Source organism: Passer montanus, unplaced genomic scaffold (genome assembly GCF_014805655.1).
Source record: "Passer montanus isolate IOZ18808 unplaced genomic scaffold, ASM1480565v1 scaffold11, whole genome shotgun sequence".
Taxonomy (NCBI): domain Eukaryota; kingdom Metazoa; phylum Chordata; class Aves; order Passeriformes; family Passeridae; genus Passer; species Passer montanus.
In genome coordinates, this window is record NW_024357613.1 from 11,720,761 (window position 1) to 11,740,757 (window position 19,997).

The 19,997-nt window shown below is 41.0% G+C and overlaps 2 protein-coding genes across 12 annotated transcripts in view; one reads left to right on the plus strand and one right to left on the minus strand.

The window, feature by feature from the left end:
• The window catches only part of ORC3 (origin recognition complex subunit 3), a 35,579-nt gene extending 33,419 nt beyond the window's left edge, over positions 1 to 2,160 (minus strand). For 2 of the 4 annotated variants that reach the window (XM_039725571.1, XM_039725563.1), the window contains exon 1: positions 2,019 to 2,160. In XM_039725571.1, coding sequence (XP_039581505.1) covers positions 2,019 to 2,042 — 24 coding nt within the window. In that variant the 5' untranslated portion in view covers positions 2,043 to 2,160. The remainder of the gene's footprint in view (positions 1 to 2,018) is intronic. The other 2 variants (XM_039725545.1, XM_039725554.1) reach the window with 2 other exon arrangements.
• A 60-nt stretch (positions 2,161 to 2,220) lies between these two features.
• Positions 2,221 to 19,997, plus strand: part of RARS2 (arginyl-tRNA synthetase 2, mitochondrial) — a 29,879-nt gene continuing 12,102 nt past the window's right edge. The window contains exons 1-12 of one of the 8 annotated variants that reach the window (XM_039725622.1): positions 2,221 to 2,347; positions 2,964 to 3,037; positions 3,706 to 3,811; positions 5,923 to 6,006; positions 7,335 to 7,432; positions 8,622 to 8,677; positions 10,223 to 10,306; positions 13,869 to 13,945; positions 15,404 to 15,559; positions 17,036 to 17,142; positions 17,730 to 17,825; positions 19,696 to 19,756. In XM_039725622.1, coding sequence (XP_039581556.1) covers positions 2,309 to 2,347; positions 2,964 to 3,037; positions 3,706 to 3,811; positions 5,923 to 6,006; positions 7,335 to 7,432; positions 8,622 to 8,677; positions 10,223 to 10,306; positions 13,869 to 13,945; positions 15,404 to 15,559; positions 17,036 to 17,142; positions 17,730 to 17,825; positions 19,696 to 19,756 — 1,038 coding nt within the window. In that variant the 5' untranslated portion in view covers positions 2,221 to 2,308. Of the gene's footprint in view, positions 2,348 to 2,512; positions 2,618 to 2,963; positions 3,038 to 3,705; positions 3,812 to 5,922; positions 6,007 to 7,334; positions 7,433 to 8,621; positions 8,678 to 10,222; positions 10,307 to 13,868; positions 13,946 to 15,403; positions 15,560 to 17,035; positions 17,143 to 17,729; positions 17,826 to 19,695; positions 19,757 to 19,997 lie in introns of those variants that run through there. The other 7 variants (XM_039725618.1, XM_039725598.1, XM_039725647.1 and 4 more) reach the window with 7 other exon arrangements.

A 19,997-nucleotide genomic window follows, 5' to 3' on the forward strand; every position in this document is an offset into this window, starting at 1 on the left:
TAAATGGAAAACACAATCCAGAATAATGCAATGAGCATTATTAAGTCACTTATAAAAGGAAATGACATGCCCAAGCCACAGTGAACCACATCCCAACTCAAAAAAAGTAGGTGGTTAGAAGAAGAATGACAAATGGTTGGGAAAAGGTTCATACAAAACTCTCTGTTCCAAGGAATTCCTGTAGAGAGAAGTAATCTCCCAGTTAGACCTATTTCATCACTCAAGTATTAATCTTTGAGTTCTTGAAGACTTTTTTGCTTTTCTTCTAGAAAATCTGCAATTTCTTCCCCCATCCTTCTCTACAGAAGTTCATCTCTTTTGAAGAGTTAACTGCACTGCCCAACTCTCACCGTGTTGTTCTTGTGCTGCAGCAAGGGGGAAAGAAATACCTAAGTGCTGGAAATGAACACACTGATTCAATGCCATATTCCTCAATGGAAATGCTTATACAAGGACTGCTGAACTCAACCTAGGATAGTTCAGCCACTGGAGTAAGAATGATGTAGTGGAAATCGAGCACCAGAGGTATGTTCAGTTTTGATCACAGTCACCAGTCTGTTGAGTGACTTCAGACACGTTATTTCCTTTCTTCCACAAATAAGTAAAACACCAACATTTATACTGACCCTCTCTGAAAAACAGCCTCACCAACTGGAGATGCTTTCAGACACATTCCATTTTACTACATATATTAAGGACCATTTAAAAACAGCTGGACAAAAGTAGAGTTATTCTACAAGTGCTAAACACTCTGGAACAATTCCACTGCAAAAAGATGTCCTATGGATTTATCTGTGCTGCTGCATGCACAAATGCAATTGGCCACACTAAGTATAAATCATATACAAAAAAAGAAGAATGGGTGCTTAATCAAACCAAACACAAATACTGCTGAATGCTTTGCAAGCATTGGCTTTTCCACATCACTAAATGTAGCTGAGAATAAAAGTAGAATATAAAACTGCAAAGAAGTATTACATATAAGATGTGGGAGGCAAGGTGAAGGAACATGATTCGCTGCCAAACTATCAGGCAGCAGCCATTGTCAAAAGTGAAATGCAGCTGTTTCAGATCAACTCTTAAGTTGTTTGGAAGCACTTCACTTCTGGAAGTAATCACCTGCACAGTGCCTTCCACCCAGCTGTTTCAGATTAACTCTTAAGTTTGTCTGGAAGCACTTCACTTCTGGAAGTAATCACCTGCACAGTGCCTTCCACACCGAAGGATGCAGCTGGGTATCACAACTCAGTGAAAAACAGTGGGAGGGACAGGAGTCTTCCCGTGCCGATAAAACAGGCGCTGTGAACCACTGCTGCTGTCCATGGCATGATCAAGACAGAGATGAAATAAGTGTTTCAATCCAACATTTCATTGACGCTCTGATGAAATCACTATCCCTAGTGCCCGCTCTGAACACAGCCCACATGAAAGCTTTCACTTCGGAAATACCAAGGCAATAACAGGTATTTAACACTACGTGTGGGGGACAGCACTTTTAGCTCCATTTCTTCGTTGAATTAGTTTTGGGGCGGGGGAAGCAATGAGCATGGCAGCAAGGAGAGCCACCAGAGCTCACCTGGAAGCGACAAAACCTCCAGCCACATAGCCCAGGCTCTGCTCCGGGCGAGCTTTACTCCCGTAGGAACGGGGTTTGTTGTGCAAGGAAGGCAGCAGGTGACACTGCGCGGCCACAGCACTCACGGCGTGACTCCAGGGCTGTCCTGGGCTCCGCGGTCCTGCGGGTCCCTTCCAACCCGGGACACTCCGTGACCCTGCGGGACTGCGGGGAGGACAAACAGGGCACAGCGAGGCCTGGCATGGATGAAGAGCCTGTAAGGCTTTGGGAAGGGCCGGAACGGGGCACGGGGAGCGCGGGCAGCAGGGAGGCGGGAAGGGCAGCGGCTGCCGGAGGCGGGAAGAGGGGCAGGGGCAGGAGGCGGCGGACGGCGCCGCGGCTCCAGCTCCCGCACAGGCCGCGCTGCTCCGCGGGGAGCCCCCCGCTCCCTCCCGCTCCTCACCTTGGACACGGAGCACGTGCTCATGTCGCCCCGCGCCCGCCGGTACCGGAGAGCAGCAGTAGGAGGAGTAGGAGGAAGAGGAGGAGGAGGAGGAGGAGTTCCCGCGCACGCGCGCTCCCGGCGCACCGCCCACCTCCGTGCGCGTCCCCGCGCCCCTGCGCAACCAATGGCTTCCTCCTCCCCCTGTAACCTGAGAATGGTACGGCCCAGCCCGCCCCTGGGCGGGCGGAAAGGAGCGGGGCGGGGGGGGATAAGGGTCGGCCGCGGAGCTTCCGCTGGGCGGTGCGGTCATGGCAGCAGGTTCCTTCCGGAGGAGCATCGCTTCCCAGGTACGCACGGCTCCTTCCCACGCCTGGCGCGGAGTGGGAGTGCCCCCTGAGCCAGGTGTCCCCTCAGTGCTCTCACGACGGGTCCCCCCTGCCCGGGCGGCTGGCAGTGGGCGGGTCCCGCGGGCTCGGGGCGCGCTGTGGGGCTCCCGCTGGGATTGGGATGGAGGGAGAGCGGCCGTCCCTGCAAGCGCTCCAGGCCAGCGCGGATGGGCTCTGGGCAGCCTGGCCTGCTGTGGAAGGTGTCCTGCACATGGCAGGGCTTGGGACGAGGTGATCTTTAAGGTCCTTAGTAACCCAAACCATTCTGTCATTCCGTGACTGCTTCAGTCCATAATGGGTTCGGTGGGATCCTTCATGAGAAAAAAAAATAAATAAATCAACTTTCTGTGGTGTTTTGCCTTGCCTTTTTTTAAGGCCCTTTTAGCATCTCTTAGGTTTATATTTTATTGTAGTGTTCATAATAGTTATGAAGTCTTTGCTTTTTTTTTTTTTTTTCACCTGGGCTGAAATTAGATTTCAGATGTTAAAGGTGCATCCCCCGTGGGTATTTAAACAGGGAGCAGTGTTGATCTTTGTCTTTTTGCTTAAGTCGATTCTTTCTTTATTTTCAATTTAGCTTTCAAAAGTTTTGGATCTGCCACCAGAGAATTTAATAAAGTCCATATCTGCAGTTCCTGTCTCCAAAAAACGGTAGTTGTTTACATTTTATCTTACAGTGTTGGTCACGTTTTATTATTTTATGTCATGCCTATTATTGCAAAAACTTAACAAGACTTTAAGGGGAAAAATGCAGACAAAAACCCCAAACCATTTATACCAATGTAATTATGAGATAGTTCAATGTAATTAAATCCTTGTATTTTTTTCAAGAAAACCCAAAGTAAATGTAATTGCTTACAAGCCTGTACAAATTGCTGGCAGTGGATGGATGGCAAAGGCTTCAGCACTGATGAGCTGAATGTGAAACTGCTTGGAGCCAATGTCAAGTTATATTTCAGTGTCCTGCTCAATAATGTTGCAATAATGTTGGGAAGTAAATTTTACTTATTCATGGGAATGGTTTTTGTTTATTTTGAGATGGTGTTCTCACTGTATCTACTTTCTGATAGTTCTCACCACATCTAATCTGATTGATTAGAGCAGAAGTGATATTTGGCCTTCTTGTCCACCTTTCTAAATGTACTCAATCTTCAGATATTTGTGGCTGGGTTATGCTTGGCAATTACATTTCTCATATGCAGAGTCAGCTTGGATCTGCCAAATCTCCCCAGCATTTCAGCAGGTTTTTTTCCTGATTTTCACATGTTGATTGGTTTTTTGTTTTTTTTTTTTTGTTTGTTTGTTTGTTTTTTTTTCAGGCATGTTGCAGATTTCCAGCTCTCCATTGCTTCAGTTATAGAAAACAGTTCTGGTGATTGCTTAGCACAGGACCTGCATCTTCAAGCTCAGCAGCTTGCTGGAAGGGTATGCTAATGAATTCCTCACACATGTATGTAATAATGAACTTAGTGGAGGTGTAAGGGGCATAATGAGATTTAGAAAGTACTCTTTCTGCAGGCCTCTGTTTGGGTCAGGGGAGTTTGCTGGCTGTTCTTACTGTAATGTACACAGCATCCTCACAGAGGCTGGGGAAGCAGCTTTGGTAAGGTCCTTGTGAAGTGTTGTTTTCAAACAGTTTGAAGTTAGGTGGGTGTCTGCAGGCTGTGCCATGGTCTGTGCTGCTTCCCCAGGAGGAAACTGAATGTGTGGTAGTTTGGAAAAGCAAAGCCTGCAAAACCCAGCTGTGGGAAGTCAATGGATCAAGGTGGCCTCTGGGACAAACAGGCCTAACTTTCAAATCCTTATCTGCTTGAAACTGAGTTTTCTTGGAACAGCAGTTTTTTCAGGTGTGCTGGTTTGGGAAATGGCAGTAGCTGGGTGTTAATACTGAAAAAAAGGACAAATAAAACCAGTTGTGATACTACTGAGATGCTAAACTATTTCTCATGCCATTCTTCACTGCTGAGGTGTTGGAGTTATCCATGTCTTGGACCTGTTTGAGCAAGATAAATATTCTGATTTGGGTGGAAGAAGAACTGACAATGCACAGATACACAACCAAAAGTTCTGAAACAACTGAAAGTAGTTGAAATGCAGTATTTGAAATGCAGGTATTTAGGTTAGACAAAAAGAGATGGAAGTTTTTCCAACTGACTTAAATAGTAGGGCTGTGAGACAGCAGATGAAGCAATGTGCTCTAAAGTGTTGAAAATTGTACTGAATACTGAAAATGCTTTTAGAAAGGCAGAAGGGTCTTGTTTCCATGGGCTTTTGATTTCATTTGGCTGGCTGATTCCTGTTCCATTTTTGTACTGTTGCTTCTTTGTGGAGGGGATGTTGTGTTGGGTTTTTTGGGTTCTGTACTGCACAGTGCATCCTAGTCCCAGCCTTGGGCACAGGGACTTCTGGTTACTAAAGGACCACAGGATACTTGGAGAAGAGGTGGTTGAAGCTGTGGAGAGGACAAATGAGCACTCCTATTAAAAACTACTGATGTGACAAGTGACAGATTATGTAGAAAATGTTTATCAGAGCAAATGTTGTGGAGAAAGTCCAGTGGGTATTTCTGTTTTCTCTCTGCCCCCTAAGTAGACAGGCCCATTTGTAAAACAGGTGGAAAATTCAATGTCAACACAGGAAATGTTCTTTTCATGTAGCTTGGGAGTTAGCATTGGAATTTGTTGTTAGCAGAGTTTGTGCAAAGAAAGGAATTTCAAAGCTAGCTGTGATTTCTCCTGGATAGGTCCTGTCCAAGCTGGAGACCTAACATGGGGGTACAATTTCCTCTTGATGGTGATGAGCTTCTGTAGGAGGGTGTAGCTTGCCCCTCTCATAGATACTGACCAAGTGAGAAGGTGATTGTGTCATATTTTTATATGCTTTCCATCCCTCTTCTTCCTTTTTTAGACAGCTTCTTGACTGTGAAAGACAGCTTGTTTAATAAGGAACTCTCAAATCTGACAGGCTGAGATCCAAAGCTCTTGGCCTGTGAAGAGATCCAAATTTCTGTTGCCATTAGGTGTTGGTTGGCCAAACATGCCTTACAGGTCCAGAATTTTCAAGACACGTGCCTTATGGAAATTGTAAATGAAATTTTTAATAAATTGGCCTTTAATGTCTTTATTTTGTGACATGGAGTGCCACAGAATGTTGTCACTTAACTTTTTTTTGTTAAGTGCTGGCAGCTACTGTGTAAGTTGTGAAATGTGTCTCAGCTTTTGTCTATACAAAGAGTTCAGCTGCTGTTCCCAGTCCAAAGGAAACACAGACTGCACAGGCAGGGTCTGAAGTGGAATATATGTGTGGCATTTCAAGCTGAGTTGTAATCAGAGCTTATTAAACATGAATGGGAAATAATAACATTGTGTCCCTCCTTTCCCAACATTTGGTGAAATTATCCCTTTATGAGGGCTTCAAAGAAATAAATAACATTTAATGTTTCCGGTGGATTAAATCAATATTCACAGTGGATTGAATGACAGTTTTCCAGTTCACCTGTTTTCATTTAAGGTTTCTGTTTGGTTTTACTCTCTTAGCTAAAATGTGATTCTGTAGTGAGTGCAATCAGCGCTGGTCCAGGAACAGTGAATTTTACAATAAACAGGGAATTATTAGCAAAGGTGAGTAATGTCTTTGAAGTGCTTTAAGGTAAAAATCACTTTTCTCAGTATAAAACTATAGAATACCTACTATTGTCTTAGGAAGGTATTTTCTATGTAAAATTGTCTTTCACAAGTTTTCCCTGAGGATCCCTTCTCCCTTGTTGCTGATTTGTTATGTAGGCCTAGAATTTGAAATGTGGCTCAAGAAAGTTTCCTCTTGTGAAGAAACAATGCACCTACTGTTCACTAATAATCATAACTCTTCATTTTCCTGTCTCTCTGCTTTAAAGTGCAGGCTTATTTACATCTACTTTGAGTTTTTACAGTGTGCAACTCAAAAGTTTTCATCTTGTAAATACTCTTGATTTTATCTGGCATAGAGGTATTTGATAGTTTTCATTACATGCTTTGCTGAAGAAAAAAAAATCAAGGGGAAAAAATCCCAAAGGGAAGATGTATTCTTCAATATCCTGACTGAAGTATACAAATATATTGTAACTGAGCCAATGGCTACTAGAGAATAAGGGAATAAGTAAATTTTGTGTGTGTGTCTAGCTTGCCTTCTTAGGTGTCATAGTCAGAACAGAATTAAAGGTTTTTTCAGATGCTGTTTCTTTAAAAAAAAGCCACTGTAGAAAAACTTTAAAGTGATTTTTTTGAGTGAGAAAAATTTCCGCTGAATGAAGTGAGATTTCCACTTTATTTGACTTTGTTAAAGGCTTCTGTTATCTTCAGGAATCTTGTCCAGTTCATATGGCTTCACAGATTAGGTCTGTGCTGCACTGGTCTGTGTCACCTCACACATTTCAGTTTGTAGGGCTGGCTTGGTGCTATGAGCACATTGCTGATGAAACTCACACAAACTGTCTTGAGGAATATTTTAAGGTATTTTACACAGCCTCCAGACTTTCAATGCAGACATATTTTGATACAGGTCATTCATACTGGCCTTACAGACTTACAGGGCAGGTGGGAGAGAGAAAGTTGTTTGGCTACATTAGGATGGAAGAGTTGGCTTTCTTTGGCACTAAAAGAGTAGAAGGTTTTCACAAAATTCAGCCTTAATTTCCATCAGAACTTTGCCTACAGTTTCTCTTAAGTGTTTTGTTTTATCAGATAGAGCTTTCAAAAGTTAGTGGGATTTTTATCTGTGTATGAGACCTTGTTTGCTTGGTCCATAGACCAGCTGTCTAATTAGTAATGTGAATAAAGGATGTGGGATCAGTCTCCTTTGTGGCTGGCAAACAGTTTTCCTGGCAATGCTTTCTGTTGATGAAACTCTTTTGTGGGTTTGTTTTTTTGTTGGTTTTGGTTTGTTGTTTTTTTTTTTTTAAATTGTGCTTTAGACTGTGCTGCACACTCTGTGGAAAGATGGCTCAGAGTATGGAGTAAAAAGTGAACTTTTCTCTACAGTTCCCAGACAAAAGGCAGTGATTGAGTTCAGGTAAGCACATCTGAGGGGTCCTTTGAGACAAGTGCCTTGTCTGCTGATTGGTATTTTCTGGTTGATATTCATTGCTGTAAAGTGTGATGCCTGTGGTGTTAAACCATATTAACTAGTATTATATTTAGCTGTATTTAACACTCTGATATATTCACCAAGTAGAATATAAATTATATTCAGGGATTTGAGGCTTTTTCCCAGAATATGTTTTTAAGGAGTTCATGCCTTACGCAGCCCTCCATTAAGAATATTCCCATTTAATGCATAATAGAATTCAGTTTTTAAGAAAGCTTCTTTTTATTTTGTTATGAAGAAACAAAATCTGGATTTCCAGGCACTAAAGAATTTCTTTTTGCGCCTTAATACCTTCTTCCCAGACTTGTTAAAGCACGCAGGTATTTGTTAATTGCAGCCCCCAAAATTTTTTTCCAGTGCAATTTTTTTGACCGTCACCTACTCATGGGATGAAAAGTGGCTGACTCAGATTTTTTTTTAATGTATAAATATTTTTATTGCGTAATATTCCCTGTTCAGGCTTAGATAGTCACAGAAAGTAAGAACTTGGCTTTAATTTGGTTGAATTTTCATAGCTGATTATGTATAAATATTTTTATTGAGTAATATTCCCTGTTCAGGCTTCGATAGTCACAGAAAGTAAGAACTTGGCTTTAATTTGGTTGAATTTTCATAGCTGAACTTTCTTTTTTGTTACCTGGGCAGACAATTGAACAATTGTGTAGAGAGTTGGCTTTTTGTTTTTCTTCTTTGTGGGGATGGGCATTGCTGCAAAGATGTAATTTTGGTTGCTGATCATTGTACATAAGATCTCTCATCCTGATTTATCTCTGAAAAAGACATGAGGAGAATGATCCATATGTCCAAAACTTGTAAAAGGTGAAAAGATAATTTTGGTTCTTTGTCACCTGCACAACTGGGCATTGGTTAGGTTTTTTTGTTGTTTGTGGGGTGGTTTAACCACAACACTGTCTGTTAACTGATACTGGGGGAAAACAGGTTGGATATGAAAACTTGCTGTCTAGGACAGAAGCTAATCAGGGAATCTTATGGGAAATTTGAAAATGGAGCTTTTATTTCATCTCTTCTAGACGCATGAGTTGAGTTCTTTTAACTTGGTGACGTAGCAGTTTTGTCCACTGAACAATCATTATTTGTAAAAATTCTGTTACAGCTCCCCTAATATTGCCAAAAAGTTTCACATAGGACACCTGCGTTCCACCATAGTAGGTGAGTGTGCATTTCACTGTCCCCTGGAGGGGCTGCTTTGTGTGCCTGCCTCACTGACAGGGGAGCACTGCTGACATCTCCCTCCTCTGGTGTCAGTGGCCCTGTCAGGCCCCACTTGCTAATTAAAACCTTTCTGCTCGTTATGCAGGGAAGAAAAGAACGTGGTGTGTCGCTGGCAGATTTATTAAGTCACACATAATATAGTTTTATGACTGTGAATATTAAATGAAGTAGCTTAAAATTGGCCTTCAAAGACACCCAAGGCAGTTTTTATGGAGGTGTTATGAGAGTCCTTTGAATTTTAAATTCTCAATTTGTACTGGACTGCAGAGCAGTTCAGATCATTATGTCTTGATGTCTGTCCTGCAAAAAGCTTGCTTTTATATGCTAATTACTTTATGCCAGTATTACTGAGATAGTTGCTGTAATTTCTAATAGAATAATTAATAAATTTCTACTGCAGTGCTCTAATGGTATATGGAAAACTGTATTTGTCCCTCATTTCCTGAACTCACAATAAAACTAGTAGGTTGTAGCAGAAGATCCTAGAAAATCTGTGTATCTGATAATGTATCAGTTTTTAATTATACTTAATTCATCATGTATGGTTATTAATTATGCAAAGTAATTGCTTCTTCCATGGACAGATAGTTGAGTGAAATGATGTATTTTGGGGTTTTTTATGTTCCATTTCTGGATCTTTTGTTATATAAAAAAACCACTTTCAGAAGTAGTTCTGTAGAGCAATGTTTGTCCCAGAATAAGACAATTAATTAATTATAGAGAATGGAACTGGAAGTAATTGCAAGCTATAATGTGCTGTTATAACAGTACAAGAAGAGAGAGCTTTCTGCATCCTCTACAACAGTATTGTAATTAAAAGGTACCTTTAAAGCACAGGAAAATAGAGGGAGGGATGTGGGTATTTCTCCTTTGTAATTCTAAGGTTATAACTAAGCTCAGGGGAGAGATGAAGAGTTTTTGTTGTAAGAGCAGCTGGAACTTATTTATATGTCCTTACATGATATGACAAGTTTGGAGCATAGTCTGTTAAGTGCAGAGCTCAGAACTGCTCCAACATCTATAGAGATTCAGGAGCTGATGTTGTATTTATAACATCAGAGTTAACAGCAATTTGTGAATTTTGTGTGCTTGCCTAACCTGGTATGAAGGTGCCTGGCTGTGATGGAATTATGTATAATGCCATGTATTTGTGGCATTTGTGATCTTACACTTTGCATATGTGTAGGTACATCCATCCACCTGTGTATGTTTCTGTCCCTGTTGTCTGAGACCCTTTGTGGCACTGTTGAGATGCACTGCTTTTCTTTTTCTGCTCAGAAAGGAAAAAATTTACATTTTTTTACAATTACTGCTCCTGCTGCTTTCAGTTGCCAGGTGTTTTAGCAAATCCTGTGGAGTATTCCGTGTGATTACTTTTCCTCTTCATTTTGAAAACAGGTGCTGCAAAACCAGAAAACTGTTCCATAGGGATGAGAGACTACCTGCAACTGAATAATAATATCATTTTTGTTTCATTACCAGGGAATTTTATAGCAAATCTCAAAGTTGCGCTGGGACATGAAGTAGTGAGAATAAATTACCTTGGTGACTGGGGCATGCAGTTTGGTATGTTTCAATATTTATTTATGCTGTGCCCTTTTCTACTGTATAGTATGGTCTGGGTTTTCAGCTTTAGTTTTTGTAGACCCACTGGATTCACTCTGCTCATAGGGAATGATATCTTGTTTCCATGGGGGTAATTTATGGTTCATTTCCTTAAAAAATCTGAACAAAACAATCCAGACTGATCCATCAGCAGTATGAGCTGTACTGATGTCCAAGAAATAACAGGATCAAATTTATCCAACTGTTCCTCAGTAGCTCCTCTCTCAGACTAAATGTGTAATTGGGAGGTTATATGTTTTGGTTTGGGTTTGGATTTTGGTTTTTTAGTTGCTTGATTTTGGGGTGTTTTTGGGGGCTTTTTTGTTGTTTTGTTTGTTTGTTTTTTGTTGATTATCCTTTTCTCATTATTCATAGAGCTTAATTAATTTCCACAACCTCCTCATTTTGGCACATTGGGGCCCAGAGAGATATCTTTAGAGAGATCCCTACATTTTCCCCAAAATACTCAGTTTCCCCTTAAAGTGTAGCAGAAGAGAGGTGTGTAGCTGGAGAATGTGCACGTGAATAGGGACTGGAAGAGCCTCATTTTGGCTCATTGGGGCCCAGAGAGGTATCTTTAGAGATATCCCTACATTTCCCCAAAATACTCAGTTTCCTCTTAAACTGTAGCAGAAGAGAGGTGTGTAGCTGGAGAATGTGCACGTGAATAGGGACTGGAAGGCTGTCAGTCCAGTATGCACACACAGGCACCCCCATCCCTTCTGAAATCATCAGATCAGTGGGGACTGAAAAGTCCTCTCAAGTGCAGCCTGAGGATGCATGGCTTGATGTTTACTGCCACACCAGAGGTCATTTATGTTCCATTGCTGGATCTATAGCAATCCCTCTGTTATGGCAGCTGACCCATCACAGCTTTGTTGACTTCTGTTGTTAGTCTTGCATTTTAAATTGATCTATTTTTCTAATTTCCCCAAAAAGCTGGTTTTGGCATTTTTTAGGCCTTTAAATAAAGGCAGTCATGGCCACTTCCTCATTCTTGAAAGCTGGTGCACCTCTGAAAACTATAGAAATCCCCACTTCTTCTGCAGTAGCTCTGGAAACTGTCCATTTATTGATGTTGAAATGGCAAACACAAAGTGCAGTGTGTGTCAAGTGGTCACTTCTGGTTATTCCAGCCCTTGTGCTGCCCCCTCCAGTTTCAATGGTACTGCTGGTTTTGGGGACGTCAAGGAATTAATTTTATGAACAGAATCAGGTTGAAAATTTAAAGTCAATACTGTACTTTCACTCCATTTTTATATTCAGCTTTGTAAGTGTAGATAACTAAAATACATTCAATTCTACCTGTTGTCATTCTAGACTAAGTTCCTGGGTTTTAGACAGTGCAGTGTAACATTCTCAGGACTGTAAGAGTGGTCATAAAACATTCTTTCCTTTATTAAATTATATCCCCTGCAGCTTGTCTTTCTTGATCATGTTTCTGTAGCTGATAGCATGAAACTGTAGCTTATAGCTTTGTTTCACGTTATGATTTGTCTCATAAGAATTGAATACAGAATGAGTTCACCAAAAATTGAGTAAATTTCATCCTTGCATATTTCATTCATGTTTGCCCCTTAGACATAATTTTATCCCTATGCTGTTGTATAATGAATGTGGCAATGACAGTTAAGCAGTGAAATGCTGGGCAGATAAAAGGCTTCTCAGCTGACCTCATTCAGTCTGCCTTTGAAGATACTAAGTAGCACTCTGAAGTCTGAATATCAAGACTTTTATGTATTTTAATATAAAGGTTCCTGAAGGTATAACTGTCACAGTACCTGTTATTTACATGTGAGCCATTTGTGCAGCACACAACTCCTAGAATCATGCTTCTGACCTAGTAGTTCCAACTATTTTTTTTCCAAGTAGGCACTCCCCTCTATTTGGACTGGCTCAGCTCAAATATATGGCAGTATTATAACAAATAATGGTCCTGCTTCACAGGATTGTAGCATAGCAGTGCTACTGTAATGGTCCTTTCTCAGAAGCAGTGCTGTAATTAATGATCTGTCAGCTGGTTTTACAGCTGCTGTTGTCAGAGGCTTTAAAATGTAAGAATTGAAAATGTATTTTCCTGAAACATAGCAGAGAGGCCCTCAGCCTTTAGGCAGTTTTGGGGCAGGTTTCTTAAAGTAACAAAGCCTATGCATTTATACTATCTGTCTATCTGTCTTCCTGTCACTCTGCCCCTAATAAATTTTGACCCCATTGGGCAACTTTAGCCAGATCTGACAAAGAAAAACTTTTCCATGAGAATTAATATCTTTTGGCATTATGACAGTTGGCAGCCCAGTAAGGGCAGAAATACAATGTATTGACCTCTGGGAGGGAAAATTAACTTCTGTGTTTAACCTGCTGGCTAACCAGTCAGCACCTCTAAGTCACAATCAGTTCCAACATGGGCTGCATCTTGCCATTAACTGGTGAGTGTAACAAGGTCTGGGGATAATATGGGAAGGACAGAAAATGGAAGGATGTGTTTGGTTAGAATAAAGACTGACAGTTGTGCTGGAGATTGGAGTGTGAAGTCAGCATTGAATAGTGGAATGTTTAGGTACACTAATACCTAAGAGAGATCATTAGGAAACCCACCTCTGATTGCTCCTAGAACAAGCTGTCCTTAACTAAACTTCCTTTCAATAGGATTACTAATACAATACTAATGGTATTTCCTAAAACCTGACCTGTTTTTCTTCAAGTCTGCCATGCCTTCTTCTGTCCTTCTGTACTCAGTGTTTCTAAGAGGGAAATTCTTGAGACAGTGCTGTTTGTTTAGTTGCAGAGAGTTTTCCAAAGGGATACCTGCATGGCTGTTCCTACATCAGTCCTGCTCCTTGTCAGCTCAGAGGAATAAGCTGGCCTTAAAGTCAGCCTCAGATAATCTAAAAGGCTGATGAGTTAATTCTGCTGCATTACTGAAGGAGTTAATGGGGTCTTTTCATTTAGACAAAAGGATTGGGATTTGGATTTTTTTTCCCTTTTAGATAACTTTTGGAAAGTCCTGAATCTGAATTGGATGCTCACAAAAAGCTGCATATTCTAAGCAGGCAGCAAAAATTAAATTTCCCTTGAAAACATTGCATGAGTATGAGGCATTATGAGTATGAGGCTTTATCCCAGTTCTTATTGTCCTTAAAATGATAATACTAATAAGGGAGGAAGCAAAACAAGGACTTCTGAGCATGCTCTGTTTCCACTGTGTGGCTTCTCATTTATATTGTGGTGATGTGTAAAAGATAATTGTCTATACAAGTCTAGAAACACAAATTCCTTTCATGAGGAATTGAGAAATCAACATAGTAGTACTTAGTATTTTCTAGCTGTTATATTTCTAGTGGGGGGTGGTGTTTGTGCAGTGGAATAATATGTCGTGCTTTTGATTTTTTTTTTTTTTTTTTTTTTTGTAGCATACACCATTATATTCTTTTAAAATGTTACAGTGTTAAGACTAGACTTACAAAAATGACCTGTCAATATACTCTGGTCTGTTGTCTAACTCTATATATAATTGTTATTCAAGGCTTATTGGGTGTTGGTTTCCAGTCCTTTGGCAACAAAGAAAAACTAAAATCTAGTCCTTTGCAACACCTTTTTGAGGTAAGTTCAGAGAAGACCAACTAGATTTGCCTTTCCAGGATTAAACAGGTTATGGTTTGTTGGCTTGCTCCATGCAAATATGCCTGATACCATCTGAGTTAGTATTTACTTTTTGTTGATTTTTTGATATTCGTAAATGGTACTTTGTGTGTGATGTAGATAAAAAGCACATGAGGGATTTATGTACTGACCTGCACAGACCCAGTAACCAAGAGGAGAGGATGACTAATGTTCAAGCCTTCATCCTCTAAAAGATCTCGCATGTTAATGGGGCTTAGTCAGTCAATGTTCTTGTCTGGCACTCTCAGGAGTTTTCTTACCACAGAGCTGAGCTGTGCTTGCTCCTTGGGGCTGGATATGGGAGCTGTGGCTCATGCTGGTGCTCAGGCAGGATGCCACAGGACAACTGTTCTGTACAAATCTGTCTCGTGGCAAAGGAACACACTGTGTTTGAATACTTGGGTACTCAGCAGCTGCATGCATGTCAGTCAGATTGTTTCTATGGCAGGGTAGCTCCTTCTGAGCTTGCCAGCTTCTTTGACACAGGTAAACTTTTTCTGCTTGTTCCCTCATCCCTGAGCCCTGAGGATTTAAGTTGATAGATTGTCAGCACTGAGGTGTTTTAGAGCTGTGGGAGTGATTTAAAGAGAAAACAAGAAGCAGTCATATTTTTAGGGTCATGCATCACTGTCTATTACTTCATTTTTATTTGTAATTTCAGTCCACTCTTAGAATTTAAATTTTTTATGCTTGAATTTTGCCCTAAAGTTTCAAAATACCAGTTATTGCAGTAGCATGTAGGCTTTATGACCTTAAAAATTTGCCTTTAAGTGTAGAGATTCAGTCAAGATACAAAAGATTCTGAAACAGTAGTTGTTTGAGACCAAATTAGTTTCTGAGTTCTTCACAGTTTTTAAGTGTTTGTTCAGCTGTATGGCTGTATCAAAAACTGAGATGTGTTTCAAAGTGGAGCATTTTCTGCTGGTGTGTGAAATCAATCTTTCCTATGAATAGAAGCTTGTAAAATACTGAGTCTATCAAAGATTTTGCTGTTTCAACTGTTATCTCAATTTTAGGCAGTGCAGTTTCCATAAATGTCAATTTTCTGGTCCTCTGAAGACATGGCTATGGTTTTAAAGTCTGTGATAGGTTCCCTTCCATGCATAAATTAGTTCTTCCATATTTTGCTGCAGTTGTTTCAAGGTTATGAAGAGGATGATAGTGGCAGCAGTAAGGAATTAGGGCATTAGTCTTCTTTCAGGATAAGCTGCACATTTGCCTATTGGGCTTTGGGCTATTTATTCTTTCTTTAAATGGGGAATGTGTTGCTTAAATAAGTCTTTTAAAATTTTGATGTTAAAAATGTCATCTTTAAATGTATTTGTATTGTTCTTGTAGAACTGTTTTTATTGGAGGAGAGGATTATACTATTTCAACATTTTCAGTGTCATATTTTAGGTGTATGTGCAGATTAACAAAGCAGCAGAAGATGAAAACACAAAAAAGCTGGCTAAGGATTTCTTTAGAAAACTGGAAGAGCATGATGAGCAGGCATTGTCAATTTGGAAGCAATTTAGAGACCTCAGTATTGAGGAATACATCCGGATTTATAAGGTACAAATCATCCAAATGTTTTTTCTGTGTTGTTGGTAAAATGATATCTTTTCTCTATTGCTTCATTAACATAATTGACAGTGCACAGCACCTTTTCATGTCGGAGACTGCCAAGCAGTGAGTCTGCTTGGGATCAGAGATTGCTCTGATGTTACCAGTTCATTGCCTTCCCCATAAACTTTAGAATGTTGTGGGGAAGCTGTTTCTCAGTATGCCAGGCTGAGCCTCATTCTGCTTGGAAAAAGCACAGTAGTTGATTTCTCATCCAAGCAGGCTGTCACTACAGTTGCTGATGTGCTAGATAAGTTTTATTTAATTGTGTTCAGGTAATTGACCTTTAGGCAAATTCTCCCTTCTCAAAAGTCCTGAAGCTCAAAGTGTGGTGCTAAGCAGCAAGGCAAATCAGTGTTGAGTAGTTATTGCTTGGTTTTGCTATATCTTTGAAGTCAGAAACAACCCACCAAATTTAAAAGTTTCCATGTAATAAATTTTATTAGCAGATGACTGTTTTCACATTTCTGATCTAATGTTGTAATGGTGCATATTAAATTGGGTGTAAGACATTACAGCAGCAGGAGTTCCCTGCAGGTGGAGTTGAGCTAATAGAGAGCTTTCTGCTGCACACTGTGATCTCATGAGTGGAGCCAGTGTCTGCTGTTTCATGAGGCATGTTTGTGCCACTGACCTAAAAATTAACCTTAAAAATTTTGAAACAGCTTATAATCCAGATAACCTGGCTGTGCTTTAGCTTCTTCCCTGAAACATGTCCCTGGAGCCAAGAAAGTATTCTTAAGATCTCCTAAGTGAGACACTTGATAATTCCTGTGGAAATTTGGCCTCTGGAGGTCATTAGGTACTGGGCTGTGTGTGCAGCTGCCTCTTGAAAGTCACCCATCACTGATCACATGATGACTGGTACAGCTAGGTCTTTCTCTCCCAATTTCATTTAAACTAAAAAGTATTGAACTGATGAACTGACCAGGTCTGACAGTTAAGGTCATCTTGTCTCCTCTGAATGTACCCTCAGCCTTCATGGCAATGATAATTTGCATATGCTCAGCAATGTTTGTGAGCAGCTTTTACTTTTTAAAATTCCTCTTAGCATCCTTTTAAAATAGGGTTGATTTCTGTCCAGGGAGCTCCTCTGCAGCCCACTGGTTTCACCTCCAGCACAGCAAGGAAGAGACTTGTCTCAGAATTGTGTATGAATTCCTCTGACCAGTTTTTGCCTGATTTCTCATGAATCTTACATTGAACATTATGTTCACCTCAGGGAGAGATTCATTCGAATGCAGAAATCGATTAAATCAAAATCCAAGCATCCTTTCCTTTTAACAATGAAGTGACATTTCTTGGAATAACATTAATCTTTGCACTGTCTGATCTGTGACCTATCATCTGACTTAATTTGAAGAAAAATGGTTAGCCTTGATCTTAACAATATTACCCTTCTTTGCTATTCTTGTAACTCCTCAGCGTCTAGGAGTGCACTTTGATGAATATTCTGGAGAGTCATTTTACCAAGAGAAGGCCCAGGAAGTTCTGAAGATGTTGGAAGATAAAGGACTCCTTCAGAAAACAATGTATGAACTCATTCAATCTGTTGGTGCACTTTATTTAACATCTTAGTTGCACTTCAAACAAGATAAGATGAGTGAGGTTTGTACATAATCTGAGGGGAAGAGTTTTCTTTATGTGGTTTTGGTAGCTGTTCCAGTAGAAGACCATCAGGATTTGTGCAATCACAGCTAAAATTTACATTTTCCTTTTCTGTGACTAGCACAGAAGCCTGGCCTTGACAAATTGGGTACAATGAGTGTGTTCAGCTCCCAGTGGTGTTTTAGGCTGTTGATTAGTTTGGTACCTGTGTGTGCCACTTAATGAGCAGAATTAGATGAGATCCTTACCTTGATGAAGGAGGTGCCAGGCTGAACTGGGATGGAGGCTGTAACCATGGAATGCACCAGAATGTGGGCAGGCTGCTCCCTGCCATCAGCAGTGGTGACAGCAAACTTACAGGAGCTTCAAAAAGCCTGAAAGGAGCCTCAAAGAAAAAGGAGACTGTCTGGAGGGAAGGGGGCTTGTGGCAAGAGGCCTTGGTTTTGGCTCTGACCTCAGTCTTGCTGTGTAACAGCTTGCAGTGACATCAGTATTTTCCCTCAACTTCCAGAAAAGGGACAGGAGTTGTGGATCTCTCGGAGAAGAAGGACCTGTCGGCAGTTTCCACCGTCATGCGCAGTGATGGGACATCTCTTTATATAACAAGGCAAGTAACCTGTGCTCCTTTCCAGTCATTTGGCCAGGGGACTTTTGAACATGAGCACATTTATAACTGATGGTGTGGATTCTGAAGATTTTTATTTCTAGGATGGTTGTAAGTGAAACTAGCAATGTAACTACGATGGGATGAAAACGGCTTTTAAATGCTTTTCCTCCCCCCTAAATATTGTTAGTAAATCTCCTCTTTGCATAAATCATAATACTTTCTCCAGCTACTAACTTTGAAAACAAAGCTGGAATCTCTGGATCTAATAAATAGTTGCCAAATAATAAAGGTTTTGAAAAGACCTTTGCTTAAAATGTTTATTGATGGTGTGATACAGGAAAAAATTGCTTGTTCAGCCTTGTCTTCATTGACTCAGTGGACCATCAGAGCTGTAACATCAGTTTTATTGCTGCTTTTCAGCCATCTCATCAGTATCCTAAAATTCCTCTTGGGTGTTTTAATATGGAAGCCTTAACAGTTTCTTTGTGCCAGGAATGTAAATAAATCTAGTGTCTAGCCCTCAGGGTAAACTCTGTACAGCTTTTCAAGGCAAAGGTATTAGAGAGATGCTGCAGTCAATCCTGTGCATTAGGGAGCTGCTGAATCCTGTAGCCAAATAGAGACAAAGATGCCACACTCCATGCCCACAGGTCAGCCAGGAGTAAGCATGAGTACCTGATCTCAACAGGCCCACACAGACCCAAAACCATTCAGCACAGTTGGCATTTTGTTCCCCTCTGGATGATTAGGATGAGTATATAGCTGTATGTGTATAGATACATATGTGTATGTGATATGCATTGTGATAGATGTGCTTGTGTTAGGTATGTAACAAGTGTATAATTTAATAATTCAATCAATATACATGTGTATTGTGTGTGCACTGTGTATCCCTCCAGTAGCTGGAGTCCCTGTGGTCTCTCCAGCAGCTGGCCTGGACCCAACAGTGCAGACTGCTCTGGGTGCCCCATCTCTGCAGGCACATCTGGAGGACAGGACATGTTCCCAGGACATTTTGCCTACTTGCTTGGCTGTTCAGCTTGGCATTTGCTGTCAGTCACAGGAGGATGTGTGTGCCCTCACTCCAGCTGTTGGCTGAGACACCTTGTGACCCCTGGTCAGGCTCCAGCTGTTATCATTTCATTTCACTTCTGCCCAGTCCCCTCAGTCTCTGACACCACGGATTCATGGCCTGCATGAGCTGTAGGCCCCAGCTGCAGCTGCTGACACTCCAGATCCATGTGCACACAGAGGAGAGAGCCCCCTCACCCCAGGAGAGTTTGAAATGGAGTTTCATGGGAAGACAGGACAGACTGTGCTGATGAGGTGCAGGACAGAACTACACAAACGTATAACCAGCAATCAACTTACAAGCCACCCATCCCTGTTATCCTCTTCTCCTTCTCTTTTCTTATCTTTGGCTCCTCCCCTCAGCATTCCATAACAAATCTTGTGCAATTGCAAATGCTTTTTTCTGGTTGGAATGCAAGGGTCATGGTTCTCCTGTGACAGTCCTGTGTGCTTGTGTGTGTTTAGATGAGCTTTGTACCATTTAAATTAAGGCTGAACTCGGGTTACTTTTCCAGGAAAGGGTTGTTTCTCTCAGGTCCCAGCAGGCAGACAGACACTGGACTTACTCTGCATCAAAGAACAGTTTCCTCAGTAACTTTCTTAGGTCGTGGTTTAAAAAAACATTTCAGATGTGTCATCAGCAAAGTACACGTGTAGTTTTTTATGTGTAAGGCATACATGGATCCTTCTCTTCAGGAAGTCCTCTCCCCTCCATAAAAAGCAGGTTATTTTTCTAAGAGGCAAGTTAGTGAGGTATGTCTGAGCAAAAGTTCAAATAGTTTCTCATTATCTCTTTCAGAGATCTTGCAGCTGCTATAGACAGAATGAATAAGCACAGCTGGGATACCATGATTTATGTGGTAAGTAATTCTGGATTCCGCACACACTTTGGTGCTGGCTCTCTCCAGTAACCCAGGGGCCTCTGGCTTGCAAAGAGACTTTGACACACAGTATTTTGGGCAGTAAAATGGGTGCCCTTACTGCCCAGCAGCTGTGCCTCTGTGTGGCAGTGTTTCTTGGTTCTGTTCCAGTGCATGACCCCCAGAATGGTTAAAAAATACCTTTAAACTGAAGGAGAGTAGTTTTAGATATTAGGAAAAA